Source organism: Oncorhynchus mykiss, chromosome 16 (genome assembly GCF_013265735.2).
Source record: "Oncorhynchus mykiss isolate Arlee chromosome 16, USDA_OmykA_1.1, whole genome shotgun sequence".
Classification (NCBI taxonomy): domain Eukaryota; kingdom Metazoa; phylum Chordata; class Actinopteri; order Salmoniformes; family Salmonidae; genus Oncorhynchus; species Oncorhynchus mykiss.
In genome coordinates this window covers 61865942-61883599 of record NC_048580.1, presented here as the reverse complement: position 1 = coordinate 61883599, position 17658 = coordinate 61865942, and the positions used below count along the sequence as shown (strand labels likewise).

Below are 17658 nucleotides of genomic sequence, written 5' to 3'. Positions count from 1 at the left end.
AATTAAACAATAATGTATGTGGATGCTAATATGATGTACAATATTCAATGATGTTTCTATATGATAACAATAGCTTAATATATTTAATATGCCATAAACTATTGTTTTTTAAAAGTTTCAGTAATTCATTCCAATTGACTTAATCATTATGACACACCCCTCACTATTGTCATTGTTTGCACTAATTGCACTGTTTGTCTACATAACCTGGTTCAAGTATTCATGACATCACCCTGAAGAAGGCACAGTGATGCCGAGACGTTGGTAAAAACCCATTAAATTACATGGGGGTTTATATATGGAGTGTGCGACTTTCTTTAGTTTGTTGTTTGTAACATAGACCCTTTGTAAACACTGTTAATTGAATTATATCTTAGACCTGTTTATGCCCCTCAGCTGGTTTAAAACCCAACTCCTTTAAGTCTTAATGGACTAACAGCAGCTTTAGCATGAAGGCCAGAGGGGGTATTACACATGAATCAAAGAACGGTGAAGTGCAGTGTAGAGTGTGTTCCATAACAGCATTCACACCGAGATCTTTCATTTCTGTTCTGACTTATTTCAATGTATGATGTGTTCTGATGTTTTATGAACCCATGTGTCTGTAAGTGTGTATATATTCCACCATGCATGTAGTTAATATGTAGTTAACCGGTGTTGTGTTTGTGTCCTATACAGTACACAGTGTGGATGGCTCTCTGGGTGGCCTGGAATGTCTTCATCATTTGTTACTACCTGGATGTGGGAGACTTGACCAAGGTAGGCCCTATTTGCTCTGACTCACAAGTCAACTACACTACAGGTCAACTACACTACAGGTCAACTACACTACAGGTCAACTACACTACTGGTCAACTACACTACATTTCAACTACAGTAGTTGACCAAGGTAGGCCCTATTTGCTCTGACTCACAAGTCAACTACACTACAGGTCAACTACACTACTGGTCAACTACACTACAGGTCAACTACAGTAGTTGACCAAGGTAGGCCCTATTTGCTCTGACTCACAAGTCAACTACACTACAGGTCAACTACACTACTGGTCAACTACACTACAGGTCAACTACACTACAGGTCAACTACACTACAGGTCAACTACAGTAGTTGACCAAGGTAGGCCCTGTTCTCTCTGACTCACAAGTCAACTACACTACAGGTCAACTACACTACAGGTCAACTACACTACAGGTCAACTACACTACTGGTCAACTACACTACAGGTCAACTACAGTAGTTGACCAAGGTAGGCCCTATTTGCTCTGACTCACAAGTCAACTACACTACAGGTCAACTACACTACTGGTCAACTACACTACAGGTCAACTACACTACAGGTCAACTACACTACAGGTCAACTACAGTAGTTGACCAAGGTAGGCCCTGTTCTCTCTGACTCACAAGTCAACTACACTACAGGTCAACTACACTACAGGTCAACTACAGTAGTTGACCAAGGTAGGCCCTATTTGCTCTGACTCACAAGTCAACTACACTACAGGTCAACTACACTACTGGTCAACTACACTACAGGTCAACTACAGTAGTTGACCAAGGTAGGCCCTATTCGCTCTGACTCACAAGTCAACTACACTACAGGTCAACTACAGTAGTTGACCAAGGTAGGCCCTATTCGCTCTGACTCACAAGTCAATTACACTACAGGTCAACTACACTACTGGTCAACTACACTACAGGTCAACTAGTTGACCAAGGTAGGCCCTATTCGCTCTGACTCACAAGTCAACTACACTACAGGTCAACTACACTACTGGTCAACTACACTACAGGTCAACTACAGTAGTTGAGCAAGGTAGGCCCTATTCTCTCTGACTCTCAAGTAAACTACACTACAGGTCAACTACACTACTGGTCAACTACACTACAGGTCAACTACAGTAGTTGACCAAGGTAGGCCCTGTTCTCTCTGACTCACAAGTAAACTACACACCAGGTCAACTACACTACAGGTCAACTACACTACAGGTCAACTACACTACTGGTCAACTACACTACAGGTCAACTACAGTAGTTGACCAAGGTAGGCCCTATTCGCTCTGACTCACAAGTCAACTACACTACAAGTCAACTACACTACAGGTCAACTACACTACAGGTCAACTACAGTAGTTGACCAAGGTAGGCCCTGTTCTCTCTGACTCACAAGTCAACTACACTACAGGTCAACTACAGTAGTTGACCAAGGTAGGCCCTATTCGCTCTGACTCACAAGTCAACTACACTACAGGTCAACTACACTACTGGTCAACTACACTACAGGTCAACTACAGTAGTTGACCAAGGTAGGCCCTATTCGCTCTGACTCACAAGTCAACTACACTACAGGTCAACTACACTACAGGGCAACTACAAGGCAACTACCTCCATTTTGGAGCTCCCATGACTTGTGTGTATCTTCTACCATTTTGAGATACGGTATTTCTATATATTTATGTGTCATTGAATAAAACATGTGGTCATCCTAGGGAGATGGGAGCCAGGTGGAGGAAAACATATTCCAAGATTCTCAGTGTCAGGGTTCAGAGAGTAGAGGGCTCAGCCTCAGGAAGATGCCCCGCTACCACATACACACACCCTGACAGGTCTCCTGAGTCTCTGTTTCCGTGCCGGCAGAGTGTTGCGTTTGGGATTTTTGTCATTTCCCTTTCTACTCCCAGTTTGAGAAGTGTGATCTGAGTGCTGAGACTGTTTGATCATATCTGAATTGTGTGTTAGAGAGAGAGAGAGAGAGACTGCAGTTAACTGCTCATTCTGTTTTTATGCTGCCATGTGTAAGGTTGATACTAGTCCGCTATATTTGCCCTAGTTCTCATGACACTGTTCCACCCATGTCCAGGGTTAACCCTGGGTGTCCAATCTGTCTCATGTGGAGTAACAGTCAGGTTACGAGGGGTTAAATCAGCTCCTCATCCAATAAGAGGGCTAACACCGAAAACACTCTGTCACATACTAATATGCCTACTCCCAATCTTATGGCCTATGGACAGTCTGCATGTGTGCATGAGTGTGTCTCAGGAAATGTGTCTTTGTGTGGTATACCCAAACTTTTAGCCAGTTAGTGTCTTAGATTGTATTGTGCCAAAGCTCACACTGCTAAGAGGTAACGACGTTGTAATTGAACATGCCAGAAGATGTGAAAGAGTGGTTTTCCTTTGTATACCACAGTCATCTTCATTATATAGAGATCTCACACACACTATACTGACCCATCTCTCTCCAAGGATCAAGCTGTCTGTTTCACCCACTGAAACCCATCACCCCTCCCTTCTAAGCACACACACACACACACACACACACACACACACACACTATGACTGCACTTTGCACCATCCAGTGGGGTTTCTCCATATCTCCACTGCCTTCCCAGGGATTTTTTTAGCAGATGAGTTGTTCATCTGGACAAAGAAAGGTACAGTATGTGTGTGCTGTCACCTCCGCATCCATCACTTCATCCTTTTCTCTTCCCCCTCCTGACTCCTCTTCTCTTTTCTCCCCTCTGTCCACTTCTATTTTACTCTCTCCATCTATTCTCTTTGTCCTTGTCTCATTCAGCCTACATTTGTCCTCCTCCACGCTCTTCTCATTCTATCCCCTCCCTCCTTTTCTCTCTCCCTTCTTTCCTGTCGCACCCTGGCCTGACCCCTCCTCCTCCACTCCTCTCCTTTGTCCATTGCCTCCCTGTCCTCTGTTGATCAGCTCTCTGCCTCTTCGTCACACCCAGATGGACTCACTCAGTGATGGGGATCTACATTGATCTGTGAAAATGAATATTCATGTCAAAATAGTTGGATCTGTGGTTGTTTGGGGACAGAGGTGTGTGTGTGTGTGTGTGTGTGTGTGTGTGTGTGTGTGTGTGTGTGTGTGTGTGTGTGTGTGTGTGTGTGTGTGTGTGTGTGTGTGTGTGTGTGTGTGTGTGTGTGTGTGTGTGTGTGTGTGTGTGTGTGGTGGGCCCCAGCGCAGCCTGTTCTCGGCTTGTATAATGAGGCATGTAGAGACCAGCTGCTGGGGCTGGGCTGCAACACAACAGATGGAGCCTTCCCTCCCAACACTGAATATATTGGCCAGGAGGGTAGACAGCTAATGGACGACACACACACACTGAATCTTATTCTGGCCCCAACCAAATCCACTATGCACCTACATACACACACACCTCATGACTCATTCAAACCCTGTAACGATAGTACATACACAGACACACACACCCCAACAGTGATCCGTCCCTGTAAATGAACCTTGGATCTAGTCACGTGGAGGGTTGATTTGTGCCTTAGGGTCTGTGAGTGAATAACAATGACAGTGTTGAAAGGGGGCTTCTCAGTTAGACCTTCTGACTGCGGGGCAGCTGTGGGGTTAGATTGCTGTATTGGAGTATTGATTGACGTTTGTGTGGGTGTTTGTGTAGGTCCATGTGTGTGTTTGTCTATTTACAAATGTGTGTTTGTCTGTGTATATTCTGTTACATGTTAAAGTGTGTATTCAACCTCTTGTTACAGGACAGTGACCTGCTGACGTTTAACATCTCGGCTCACCACTCGTGGTGGAGTGAACACGGTCCAGGGTGTGTGAGGAGAGAGATGACCCAGCCAGGGGTGGGCACCGTGGACAGCCAGTCCTACATCTCTGTCATGGGCTGTCTCATGGAGTACCAGTACATAGAGGTCCTACACAGTGGAACACAGATCCTCATTGCTGTGAGTAGTGGTGTTATACCTTTATACACACACACAGACAACATCACCGGTCGTGTCTCTCACAGTGGAAGTCTAGTCACTGTGATTGTAATGGCCCCCTGTGTTTGGGTTATTGGTAGAGATATTGGAGAGTGGATCAGGAGACCGAGATCTGTTCTCTATAGACCCAGTTGTTACTAGTTTGTCTCTCTCTCCCTCCCTCTTGTTCTCTCTCTCTCTCTCTCTCCCTCCCTCTGCCTCTTGTGCTCTTTCCCTCCCTCGTCCCTGTCTTGCTCTTTCCCTCCCTCGCCCCTGTCGTGCTCTCTCTCTCTCAGCCCCTGTCGTGCTCTCTCTCTCTCTCAGCCCCTGTCGTGCTCTCTCTCTCTCTCAGCCCTTGTAGTGCTCTCTCTCCCTCTCTTGGCCTCTCGTGCTCTCTCTCTCTCTCCTTCCCTCTGCCCCTGTCGTGCTCTCTCTCTCTCCCTCCCTCGGCCCCTGTCGTGCTCTCTCTCTCTCTCCCTCCCTCGGCCCCTGTCGTGCTTTCTCTCTCTCCCTCCCTCGGCCCCTGTCGTGCTCTCTCTCTCTCCCTCCCTCGGCCCCTGTCGTGCTCTCTCTCTCTCGGCCTCTCGTGCTCTCTCTCCCTCCCTCGGCCCCTGTCGTGCTTTCTCTCTCCCTCTCTCGGCCCCTTTCGTGCTCTCTCTCTCTCTCTCCCTCCCTCGGCCCTTGTTGTGCTCTCTCTCTCTCCCTCCTTCGACCCCTGTCGTGCTCTCTCTCTCCCTCGGCCCCTGTCGTTCTCTCTCTCTCTCTCCCTCCCTCGGCCCCTGTCGTGCTCTCTCTCTCCCTCTCTCGGCCTCTCGTGCTCTCTCTCCCTCCCTCGGCCCCTGTCGTGCTTTCTCTCTCCCTCTCTCGGCCCCTTTCGTGCTCTCTCTCTCTCTCTCCCTCCCTCGGCCCTTGTTGTGCTCTCTCTCTCTCCCTCCTTCGACCCCTGTCGTGCTCTCTCTCTCCCTCGGCCCCTGTCGTTCTCTCTCTCTCTCTCCCTCCCTCGGCCCCTGTCGTGCTCTCTCTCTCTCCCTCCCTCCGTCGAACCCTGTCGTGCTCTCTCTCTCTCCCTCCCTCCCTCGGCCCCTGTCGTGCTCTCTCTCTCTCCCTCCCTCCCTCGAACCCTGTCGTGCTCTCTCTCCCTCCCTCCCTCGGCCCCTGTCGTGCTCTCTCTCTCTCCCTCTCTCGGCCTCTCGTGCTCTCTCTCCCTCCCTCGGCCCCTGTTGTGCTCTCTCTCCCCCTCCCTCAGCCCCTTTTGTGCTCTCTCTCTCCCTCGGCCCCTGTCGTTCTCTCTCTCTCTCTCTCCCTCGGACTCTGTCGTGCTCTCTCTCTCTCTCCCTCCCTCCCTCGGCCCCTGTAGTGCTCTCTCTCTCTCCCTCCCTCCCTCGAACCCTGTCGTGCTCTCTCTCCCTCCCTCCCTCGGCCCCTGTCGTGCTCTCTCTCTCTCTCCCTCCCTCGGCCCCTGTCGTGCTCTCTCTCTCTCCCTCCCTCCCTCAGCCCCTGTCATGCTCTCTCTCTCTCTCCCACCCCCGGACCCTGTCGTTCTCTCTCTCTCTCTCTCTCTCTCTCTCTCTCCCTCCCTCCCTCAAACCCTGTCGTGCTCTCTCTCTCTCCGTCCCTCCCTCGGCCCCTGTCGTGCTCTCTCTCTCTCTCCCACCCTCGGACCCTGTTGTTCTCTCTCTCTCTCTCTCCCTCCCTCAAACCCTGTCGTTCTCTCTCTCTCTCTCCCTCCCTCGAACCCTGTCGTGCTCTCTCTCTCTCCCTCCCTCGGCCCCTGTCGTGCTCTCTCTCTCTCTCTCTCCCTCGGCCCCTGTCGTGCTCTCTCTCTCTCCCTCCCTCGGCCCCTGTCGTGCTCTCTCTCTCTCCCTCCCTCGGCCCCTGTCGTGCTCTCTCTCTCCCTCTCTCGGCCTCTCGTGCTCTCTCTCCCTCCCTCGGCCCCTGTCGTGCTTTCTCTCTCCCTCTCTCGGCCCCTTTCGTGCGCTCTCTCTCCCTCGGCCCCTGTCGTTCTCTCTCTCTCTCCCCCTCCCTCGGCCCCTGTCGTGCTCTCTCTCTCTCTCCCTCCCTCCCTCGGCCCCTGTCGTGCTCTCTCTCTCTCTCTCCCTCCCTCGGCCCCTGTCGTGCTCTCTCTCTCTCTCTCCCTCCCTCGGCCCTTGTTGTGCTCTCTCTCTCTCCCTCCTTCGACCCCTGTCGTGCTCTCTCTCTCCCTCGGCCCCTGTCGTTCTCTCTCTCTCTCTCCCTCCCTCGGCCCCTGTCGTGCTCTCTCTCTCTCCCTCCCTCCGTCAAACCCTGTCGTGCTCTCTCTCTCTCCCTCCCTCCCTCGGCCCCTGTCGTGCTCTCTCTCTCTCCCTCCATCCCTCGAACCCTGTCGTGCTCTCTCTCCCTCCCTCCCTCGGCCCCTGTCGTGCTCTCTCTCTCTCCCTCCCTCGGCCCCTGTTGTGCTCTCTCTCCCCCTCCCTCAGCCCCTGTTGTGCTCTCTCTCTCCCTCGGACTCTGTCGTGCTCTCTCTCTCTCTCCCTCCCTCCCTCAGCCCCTGTAGTGCTCTCTCTCTCCCTCCCTCCCTCGACCCTGTCGTGCTCTCTCTCCCTCCCTCCCTCGGCCCCTGTCGTGCTCTCTCTCTCTCCCTCCTTCGGCCCCTGTCGTGCTCTCTCTCTCTCCCTCCCTCCCTCAGCCCCTGTCATGCTCTCTCTCTCTCTCCCACCCTCGGACCCTATCGTTCTCTCTCTCTCTCTCTCTCCCTCCCTCAAACCCTGTCGTGCTCTCTCTCTCTCCCTCCCTCCCTCGGCCCCTGTCGTGCTCTCTCTCTCTCTCCCACCCTCGGACCCTGTTGTTCTCTCTCTCTCTCTCTCCCTCCCTCAAACCCTGTCGTTCTCTCTCTCTCTCTCTCTCCCTCCCTCGAACCCTGTCGTGCTATCTCTCTCTCCCACCCTCGGACCCTGTCGTTCTCTCTCTCTCCCTCCCTCGAACCCTGTCGCTCTCTCTCTCTCTCTCTCCCTCTCTCGTGCTCTCTCGTGCTCTCTCTCTCTCTCTCTCTCTCTCTCTCTCTATCCCTCTGCCTGTGTCGTGCTTTATCTTTCTCCCTCCCTCTCTTTATCTCGCTGAATGAAATATATATCTGTGTTGTTTTGGCTGGGCGAGCTATGCTTTGTGAGCTTGCTGTAACACTCATAAAGCAATATCATCAACCACCCTGTTGAAAACACAACAGACACAAGCACACACACAACATAGATCATTCAGGGAGATTTGTAGCTCCCTGAATGATTATAACCCAATGGCAGAGCAGTGATTCCGGTCCTGGGCCGATACCTCCATCAACTAGGACATCATCTCTGAGATAGTGGCATGCCAGGTTCTGTTTTAGGTCAGAGGTACAGATATCCTTAAACTGTCCAATAGCAGGGACACTTGTAAGTGAATGTAATCTACTATAATACAATCTACTTGCACCAGGCTGGGAAAACTGAATCTGCAATAGGTAAGCAGCTTGGTTTGAATAAATCAACTGTGGGAGCAATTATTAGGAAATGGAAGACATACAAGACCACTGATAATCTCCCTAGATCTGGGGCTCCACGCAAGATCTCACCCCGTGGGGTCAAAATGATCACAAGAATGGTGAGCAAAAATCCTAGAACCACACGGGGGGGACCTAATGAATGACCTGTAGAGAGCTGGGAACAAAGTAACAAAGCCTACCATCAGTAACACACTACGCCGCCAGGGACTCAAATCCTGCAGTGCCAGACGTGTCCCCCTGCTTAAGCCAGTACATGTCCAGGCCCGTCTGAAGTTTGCTAGAGAGCATTTGGATGATCCAGAAGAAGATTGGGAGAATGTCATATGGTCAGATGAAACCAAAATATAACTTTTTGGTAAAAACTCAACTCGTCGTGTTTGGAGGACAAAGAATGCTGAGTTGCATCCAAAGAACACCATACCTACTGTGAAGCATGGGGGTGGAAACATCATGCTTTGGGGCTGTTTTTCTGCAAAGGGATCAGGACTACTGATCCGTGTAAAGGAAATAATGAATGGGGCCATGTATCGTGAGATTTTGAGTGAAAACCTCCTTCCATCAGCAAGAGCATTGAAGATGAAACGTGGCTGGGTCTTTCAACATGACAATGATCACAAACACACACCGCCCGGGCAACGAAGGAGTGGCTTCGTAAGAAGCATTTCAAGGTCCTGGAGTGGCCCAGCCAGTCTCCAGATCTCAACCCCATAGAAAATCTTTGGAGGGAGTTGAAAGTCCGTGTTGCCCAGCAACAGTCCCAAAACATCACTGCTCTAGAGGAGATCTGCATGGAGGAATGGGCCAAAATACCAGCAACAGTGTGTGAAAACCTTGTGAAGACTTACAGAAAACGTTTGTCCTCTGTCATTTCCAACAAAGGGTATATAACAAAGTATTGAAATAAACTTTGGTTATTGACCAAATACTTATTTACCACCATAACTTGCAAATAAATTCATTAAAAATCCTACAATGAGATTTTCTGGATTTTTTTCTAATTTTGTCTGTCACAGTTGAAGTGTACCTATGATGAAAATTACAGGCCTCTCTCGTCTTTTTAAGTGGGAGAACTTACACAATTGGTGGCTGACTAAATACTTTTTTACCCCACTGTATATATAAACTACATTTATCAATCTGACTCCAATATTATGTGAGTAAATGCAACAGGCCCTGTCTCTAGAGGATCTGGCCAAGGTACCGAGCCTCTCATCACCATGTAGTATGACTATAATGAACATGTGTCTAACTTGCATCTTATGCAATTATTAAGATCTACAAATAGCTCATTCTGGTAATTAATGTTCCAGCATTAATTTATTGAGGCAAGCAGATCAGAGATGTCAAGGTGGTACCCAAGCACATGGAGTGTCTATGACAACTACCAATAGACCTGCTAAATTATGAACGTGTAGTCAATCAAAGAACTACTCTGTAAAACGAGGAATGCATTTACTCAATTCAACTAATATCATTAGTCATGAAAGAATTCATGCTCAAACAATTCCATGGTACATGAACTACATGATACATTACAGACTGCTCAGAGTAAATTACTATCACCAATAGACTACGACTTAAAGTGGATACACACGTCTTCAGTTCAGAATTAACTCTAATAGAAAAAACTGTCTGATACACACGGTAGCTTGGTAACAAGTTCTCAAAGTGTGAACAAATTCATTGTTCTTTTAAACAAATTCAAGCAGAAACTCACCCAAAGCCTGAACGAACATTTCTTTGCACTTTGCTAATAAAAACAAAAGACAGGAAAACACAGCCAGGTTGTAATCTAATCAACTCAATTCAAATGATAGGAGCTGCTGCTCTTTGACGAACTAAATAAAACAGGACAAATGTGTATCTCGAAACAATCCAAACATGACAAATGCTTATCTCTTTATGAACTCTTGAAACAATCCAAACATGACAAATGTTTATCTCTTTATCAACTCTTGAAACAATCCAAACATGACAAATGTGTATCTCTTTCTGAACTCTTGAAACAATCCAAACATGACAAATGTGTATCTCTTTCTGAACTCTTGAAACAATCCAAACATGACAATTTAATTCACACAGTAACATTCATTTAGTCGATTTCACGTTTTCATCTGTCTTCATGCCTCCAACGGTGTCTATGAGAAGGTCCCACCCCGGAGAAAGCGACAGATATGGTGTGTTTGACCTATGTGATAGCTCACAGATGGTCAGCCATCCAAACAATTCATAAATCGTGAGTGTCTCATTCTCTCATTCTTCCACTACTCTATGTGTAGGAATGTAGTGTAGAGGGGTTTAGGACACTCCCAATCACTCACACACACGTGCACGCACATGCGCACAGTCATGTTTTCACAGGCCCTCTAGAGGGGAGATTAGTCATGATTACATAAATAGGTAGAGGTGCTCATGGTTCTCACCCCAGGCACTATCCCATTCACACTGCCCCATCGACAATCAAGGTAGAATTTGCCCTCCAACACAGGCCTAGGATCAGATTACCCTCACTCCCCCAATCCAAATCTTAACCATTAGGGCGGTGACCATGTATGAGTGTTTAGGGGTAACTTCTACTTAATCCTCCACCCCACTAAAGCTCCTTGGGAAAATACATCAGTGTAGAGTCCTGTGGCCTGTGTTCTGAAATGATGTACTACTCCTTACCTCAGGCTATAACAGATGAAGAAGGATTAGACAATGATGTCATCAGGCTATATTTGCTCTGGGAGCCAAATAGAACAACTTTCAATGAAACGTTTCAAATGGTTGACTCCAACAGCAGCCCACAGCCTCCTTTCTTTAATGACAGAAACTCTGTCTAATCCTTCTTTATCTCATGCTGGACCTCAGGCTTTGGTTCTACCATTCACCACCCAAATCCCCCCCCCCCACACCCGCGCTTTGTACTAAGATGGTATTGTCCTCCAGGCATTCTATCCTGTCACCGTGGGAACAGCTCTCTCTGGGTGAGGGAGATTGAGTCTATAAAATCTCACTGAGTTGTTTTGGTTTTCCTCTCTTTCCTTGATTGTTAAAGAGGAGGGAAGTGAGGGAGAGGAGAGGGAGGGGTGTTACCCTTTGTCTTTGTGTGGACTGTACAAGGTCACCCTGGAAAGCCCATTAAATATTTAGCCTGGGAGGAGAATGGTTCATTATGATGAATAATTTGAGTACTGACCAATACTGGAGGCAGTTAGTGCTCTTGTCCTACCAGTTACATTCTTCATGTTTTGATGTGACTGGAGGAGGTGAAGAGGGTTAGGATACTGTACAGAAAGAGAGGAAGATATATACAGTGGGGCAAAAAAAGTATTTAGTCAGCCACCAATTGTGCAAGTTCTCCCACTTAAAAAGACGAGAGAGGCCTGTAATTTTCATCATAGGTACACTTCAACTATGACAGACAAAATTAGAAAATATAATCCAGAAAATCACATTGTAGGATTTTTAATGAATTTATTTGCAAGTTATGGTGGAAAATAAGTATTTGGTCAATAACAAAAGTTTATCTCAATACTTTGTTATATACCCTTTGATGACAGAGGACAAACGTTTTCTGTAAGTTTTCACAAGGTTTTCACACACTTTTGCTGGTATATTGGCACATTCCTCCATGCAGATCTCCTCTAGAGCAGTGATGTTTTGGGGCTGTTGCTGGGCAACACGGACTTTCAACTCCCTCCAAAGATTTTCTATGGGGTTGAGATCTGGAGACTGGCTAGGCCAGTCCAGGACCATGAAATGCTTCTTACGAAGCCACTCCTTCGTTGCCCGGGCGGTGTGTTTGGGATCATTGTCATGCTGAAAGACCCAGCCACGTTTCATCTTCAATGCTCTTGCTGATGGAAGGTTTTCACTCAAAATCTCACGATACATGGCCCCATTCATTCTTTCCTTTACACGGATCAGTAATCCTGGTCCCTTTGCAGAAAAACAGCCCTAAAGCATGATGTTTCCACCCCCATGCTTCACAGTAGGTATGGTGTTCTTTGGATGCAACTCAGCATTCTTTGTCCTCCAAACACGACGAGTTTAGTTTTTACCAAAAAGTTATATTTTGGTTTCATCTGACCATATGACATTCTCCCAATCTTCTTCTGGATCATCCAAATGCTCTCTAGCAAACTTCAGACGGGCCTGGACATGTACTGGCTTAAGCAGGGGGACACGTCTGGCACTGCAGGATTCCCTGGCGAGTCCCTGGCGGCGTAGTGTGTTACTGATGGTAGGCTTTGTTACTTTGTTCCCAGCTCTCTACAGGTCATTCACTAGGTCCCCCCGTGTGGTTCTGGGATTTTTGCTCACCATTCTTGTGATCATTTTGACCCCACGGGGTGAGATCTTGCGTGGAGCCCCAGATCGAGGGAGATTATCAGTGGTCTTGGATGTCTTCCATTTCCTAATAATTGCTCCCACAGTTGATTTCTTCAAACCAAGCTGCTTAACTATTGCAGATTCAGTCTTCCCAGCCTGGTGCAGGTCTACAATTTTGTTTCTGGTGTCCTTTGACAGCTCTTTGGTCTTGGCCATAGTGGAGTTTGGAGTGTGACTGTTTGAGGTTGTGGACAGGTGTCTTTTATACTGATAACAAGTTCAAACAGGTGCCATTAATACAGGTAATGAGTGGAGGACAGAGGAGCCTCTTAAAGAAGAAGTTACAGGTCTGTGAGAGCCAGAAATCTTGCTTGTTTGTTATTGACCAAATACTTATTTTCCACCATAATTTGCAAATAAATTCATTAAAAATCCTACAATGTGATTTTCCGGATTACTCTTTTTTTCATTTTGTCTGTCATAGTTGAAGTGTACCTATGATGAAAATTACAGGCCTCTCTCATCTTTTTAAGTGGGAGAACTTGCACAATTGGTGGCTGACTAAATACTTTTTTGCCCCACTGTATCTTTCATCATCATCTCTCTCTCTTTCTCTCTCTCTCTCTCTGGGGGTGCCTATAGATGATTAATACTTCCAATATCAACTGATTTTATTGTCATTGCCAGTCAGCATAACATTTTTGTTCATCAACACAGGCTCTCCCTCTCCTCTACCCCAGAGCATCTCTTCTCTCTTTCTCTCCTTCTATTTTTCTCTCCTCCTGTGGTCCTCCCCCTGTCTCCATACATCATCTGTTACATAAACAATGTATATGAGAATAACTTTCCTCCAGAGATGGGAGAGAAAAGGTCAGGGTAGTTAGGAGAGAGAGTGAGGGAAGGAGGGAGATGGAGGGAAGGAGAGAGAGAGAAAAAAAGGGAGATTTTTTTTTTCTTGCTCTCTGAGGGAACATGTAGAATAGAGTAGGATTTTGTGTGTGTACGTGTCATTTTTATAAAGCTAATAAAAAATTAATTGATATAAGACTGTGGTGGTCTATCATCCTGGTAGTGTGGGACTAATGTGGAACAAAGGAATACTGGAATAGTGTGTGTCAGTTTACACTGGTTATAAACACACCATCTCCTTACATGACCAGTATACAGCACCAGAGAGTTGTCACACACTCCCTCCCTCTCACAATTTACACACACACACACACACACACACACACACACACACACACACACACACACACACACACACACACACACACACACACACACACACACACACATGCATACACACTCACACAAGTATTATGATCCTAATATAAGTGTAGTCTGCTACCCTTAGGCCCTGCTGGGCTGTGTGTGTGTGTGGTGTTCCTTGGCTTTCTGTTCCCACCTTAACACTGGTTGGTGGATGTTTCAAGTGATGGAAACCTACCCCCTTTTTTCCTCCTTTATCCCTGTGTGCCTGATTGATGAATGTTTGTCACTGGATGATTGAGGGGTTCACGCGAGAGGCCCGCGATGGAGTGACCCCTATTAATGCTCTAGGCGGGAATGCACGGGTATGCAGGTGTGCGTGTGTGTGTGAGAGGCCCTTAACTCCGATGTCTACAGTAAACAGCCAGCTGTATGAAGGAGTGATGTAGCTGCTGTTGGGAGTCTGTCTGTGTGACAGCTGTATCTGGAGGCCTGTGTTTGCACTCTGACACTCTGCTGTTGTGTGTGTTATGCTACTGGTGTTTGGCGTGTGTCCCTTTTATGTAGATGAGACCATCAAATAAAGAAGCTTTCAACCACTAATGAAACGCCCGTGTGAAATGTTAGCTACTGTTCAGCAGGAGTGTAGCTTGTGAAGCTTGTTCCACCACTGAAGCAGTAATACACTGTTGATAACACATGCTGCATTAAAGCTCAGTATATATCAGTATTAAAACATGTATACATCTGTTTAGTCTAGCTAAAGCGAGAGAGGAATAGAAAAAGGGATGAAGGGAAATGGTGGAAGGAGGAGAGAGAAGAGAGGGAAAGATTGGAGAGAAAGAGGGGGAAGGAGGATAGATCATTTTGTCTCTAGCTGGGCTTTGGAGAGTCAGTGACATGCTATTCAGATACCATAACAAAAACACGACTGCCTCATATTAAACCCCAAAGAGTCTCAACAGAGAGCTTTACTTGTTCATCTATTTTTAGGGGAACAGAGAATTTTTCACCCAAAAAAGGATCAGAGAGGCCGTGGGGGGTGGGGAGGGAGGGACAGAAGGGTATAGAGAGAGGTGTGATAAGTTTGGACCCAGGTGCAGATAAGAAACCAGATAACGAATCAGTGGTTAAGGATAAACATAATACTTTACTGAGAAACAGTAGCCGCAGGATCACAGTACACTGGAAAGGCTCAAACTCACTCAGGAAACAAATGCACACGGTAAAACATTCAAGCTTCTGCAAAGAACAACGGAAAACACCTCTTTTAACAGACACACAATCATTAAATAATAAGACACACCTGAGTCCAATAAAAGTCTCTAGCATGGTCTCTGTCAGGAAGAACCATGACTGTACCCCGCCTCCTAGGAGCGGCTCTAGCCTCGGAGCCATGACGACCACCACGTAGTTGTTGGAAGTCTCTTACAAGAAAACGGATCCAGGATTTACCGGGCAGGCGCCCACTCCTCGGGACCGTAGCCCTCCCAGTCCACCAGGTACTGCAGGGTCACTTGGACCCGAGCCTCCAGACGCCGAACCGTGTAGGCCGGGCGGCCATCCACAAGTCGAGGGCGCGGAGGAGCAGGTGTGGGTGGAGAGAATGGACTGGTCCTTACCAGCTTGAGACATGAAAGGACAGACAGACCCTCATGAACCTGGGAAGCTGGAGACTAAAGGTAACTGGGTTGATGCGACTGGGTTGATGTGCGAGACCACCTTTTTAAGGGAAGATCACAGGTGGACAGCCACACCCGTTGACCCGGTCGGAGGAGCCGAAAAGGTCTTCGGTGCCGGTTTGCCTGATGTTGGTGTCGGGCAGAGGAGCGGAGCAAGGAGGATCGCGCTCTGATCTATGTGCGGCAACATCATCAAATGAATGCCTTGGCTGATGGCACCCCAGCTTCGGCCTCTTGTTCAGAAAATGGGGGGAAACCCGAACTGACACTCAAAAGGCGACAGTCCAGTGGACGAGTTCGGCAGTGTGTTATGAGCATACTCTGCCCAGATGAGGAACTTGCTTCAGTTGCTGGCCTGAGTGGAGACAAAGCAGCGGAGGAACTTCTAAAAACTCTTGGTTGGCCCGCTCAGTTTGCCCATTCGACTAAGATTGGAACCCCTGGGAGACACTCACCGATGTCCCCAGAAGGGAACAGAATACCTTGCGACGAACTGGGTTCCACGATCTGAGACAATGTCCTGGGGAAGTCTGTGTAGTCAAAAGACATGGATAATCATGAGCTCAGCGGTCTCCTTCCCTGAAGGCAACTTGTGTAAGACGATGAAATTTCCGCCTCAGGAACTCCAATGTCCAATTAACTCCTGGATGCCCAGTTAATTTAGAGGAGTGTTCCCATTGCAGTACTCGGGACATGGGCTGATCGCAGAATGTAAAGTCTGTTAATGGGTCCCCCGCCGGGGTCAGGTTATCGGGTCTGGGCTTGTCGGACCGTGGTCTCCATTCTTGAACGGAAACCAAATTCTTATGGTCCTTCCAGATCACGAAAGGATGAGGTGCTCCCTCCAACCAGTGTCTCCACCCACCAAGAGCCCACTTAACTGCCAGGAGCTCCCGGTTTCCTACATCGTAGTTGTGTTCCGCTGGTGTTAACTGCTTGGAGAGAACGGCGCATGGATGCAGTTACTTGTCCATGTCGTTCCACTGTGAAAGGACTGCCCTGCTCCAGTGTCCACCTCCACCACAAACGGACGAGTTGGTAGCCGGGAGGTAAATGCACAGCTTATCAGCGTCTGCCCCTGTCCTGGCGAGCCCTGGTGTTTCCCGTCAGCTCTGGGCAGGTAGCACGAAGATGGCCAAGACCTCCGCTGTAGAGGCAGCAGCCTTCGCGCATGCGCCTGTAACGCTCCTATGGGCTCAGGCATGTGCGACCCAGCTGCATGGGATTCTCCATGCTGGGCTCGGGGTGCTGCGAATACTGGAATGCTGGAGTGGTGTCAAAATGGCCCCGTCTCACCCAATACCGGATGCGGTTGTCAAGCCTGATTGCCAGCATTATCAGGGACTCGATGTCCTCTCCTAGTTCCAGAGCAGCCAGTTCATCTTTGATGGAGTTAGACAGACCCTGGTGGAAAGTGGCCTCCTTATTCCACCCACTCTCGGGGGCGAGGGTGAGGAACTCAATGGCGAAGTCAGCCATTGGTCTGGCCCCTTGGCGGAGGTTGAACAGTCGGCTGGCCGCTTCTCGTCCGCTGACTGGGTGGTCGAAGACTTGTCGTAGCTCGGCTGTGAAGGCTACTGGGTGGATCTGCAAGATGTTAGCTGTTGTTCCCACACCGTCTTTACCCATGCCAGGGCCTTGCCCGAGAGGAGAGAGATTATGTAGTTGATCATGTCCCGATCGTGTGGAACAAGGAGGACTGTAGCTCAAACGCGAGATAACACTACATGAGGAACCCCTTGCATCCTCTTGGGTGGCTGTCATACCGCTCAGGGGCTGGGATCTTGGGTTCCCGGTGCTTGTTCCCTGGAGGAACCATAACAACAACATCTGTAGCACTGGGCAATGAGACCTGGGCATTGGCTCCTCCTGGATTGGGGGCGTGCCATGGTTGGAGGAACTTGGCAAGTGCCCCAAAAGGTCCCGGAGATTTGGGAGAGCTGTTCTTGCTGCCGTCTTAACAGTGCTCCTTGGTGGGCTACCACATTCCAGATCTGGGTGATCTCTGCTGTGTCCATGTTGTTTCAGAAGCTTGCTTTGACATGGTAAGGTTGGACCCAGGTGCAGAGAAGACACCAGATGAGGAATCAGTGGTTAAGGATAAACTGAAGACTTTACTGATAAACGGTAGCCGCAGGATCACAGTACACTTGAAAAAAACAAAACAACAAACACTCACACGGAATCCAAACCAGCTGC

General features: G+C 48.3%; 1 protein-coding gene across 4 annotated transcripts in view; it reads left to right on the top strand.

Annotated features, from left to right (window-relative positions):
- Nucleotides 1-17658, top strand: part of LOC110492510 (sodium/potassium-transporting ATPase subunit beta-1-interacting protein 4) — a 129278-nt gene that overhangs the window by 60222 nt on the left and 51398 nt on the right. For all 4 annotated transcript variants that reach the window (XM_036947509.1, XM_021566897.2, XM_036947507.1 and 1 more), the window contains exons 3-4: nucleotides 679-759; nucleotides 4519-4716. In XM_036947509.1, the coding sequence (XP_036803404.1) occupies nucleotides 679-759; nucleotides 4519-4716 (279 nt within the window). The remainder of the gene's footprint in view (nucleotides 1-678; nucleotides 760-4518; nucleotides 4717-17658) is intronic.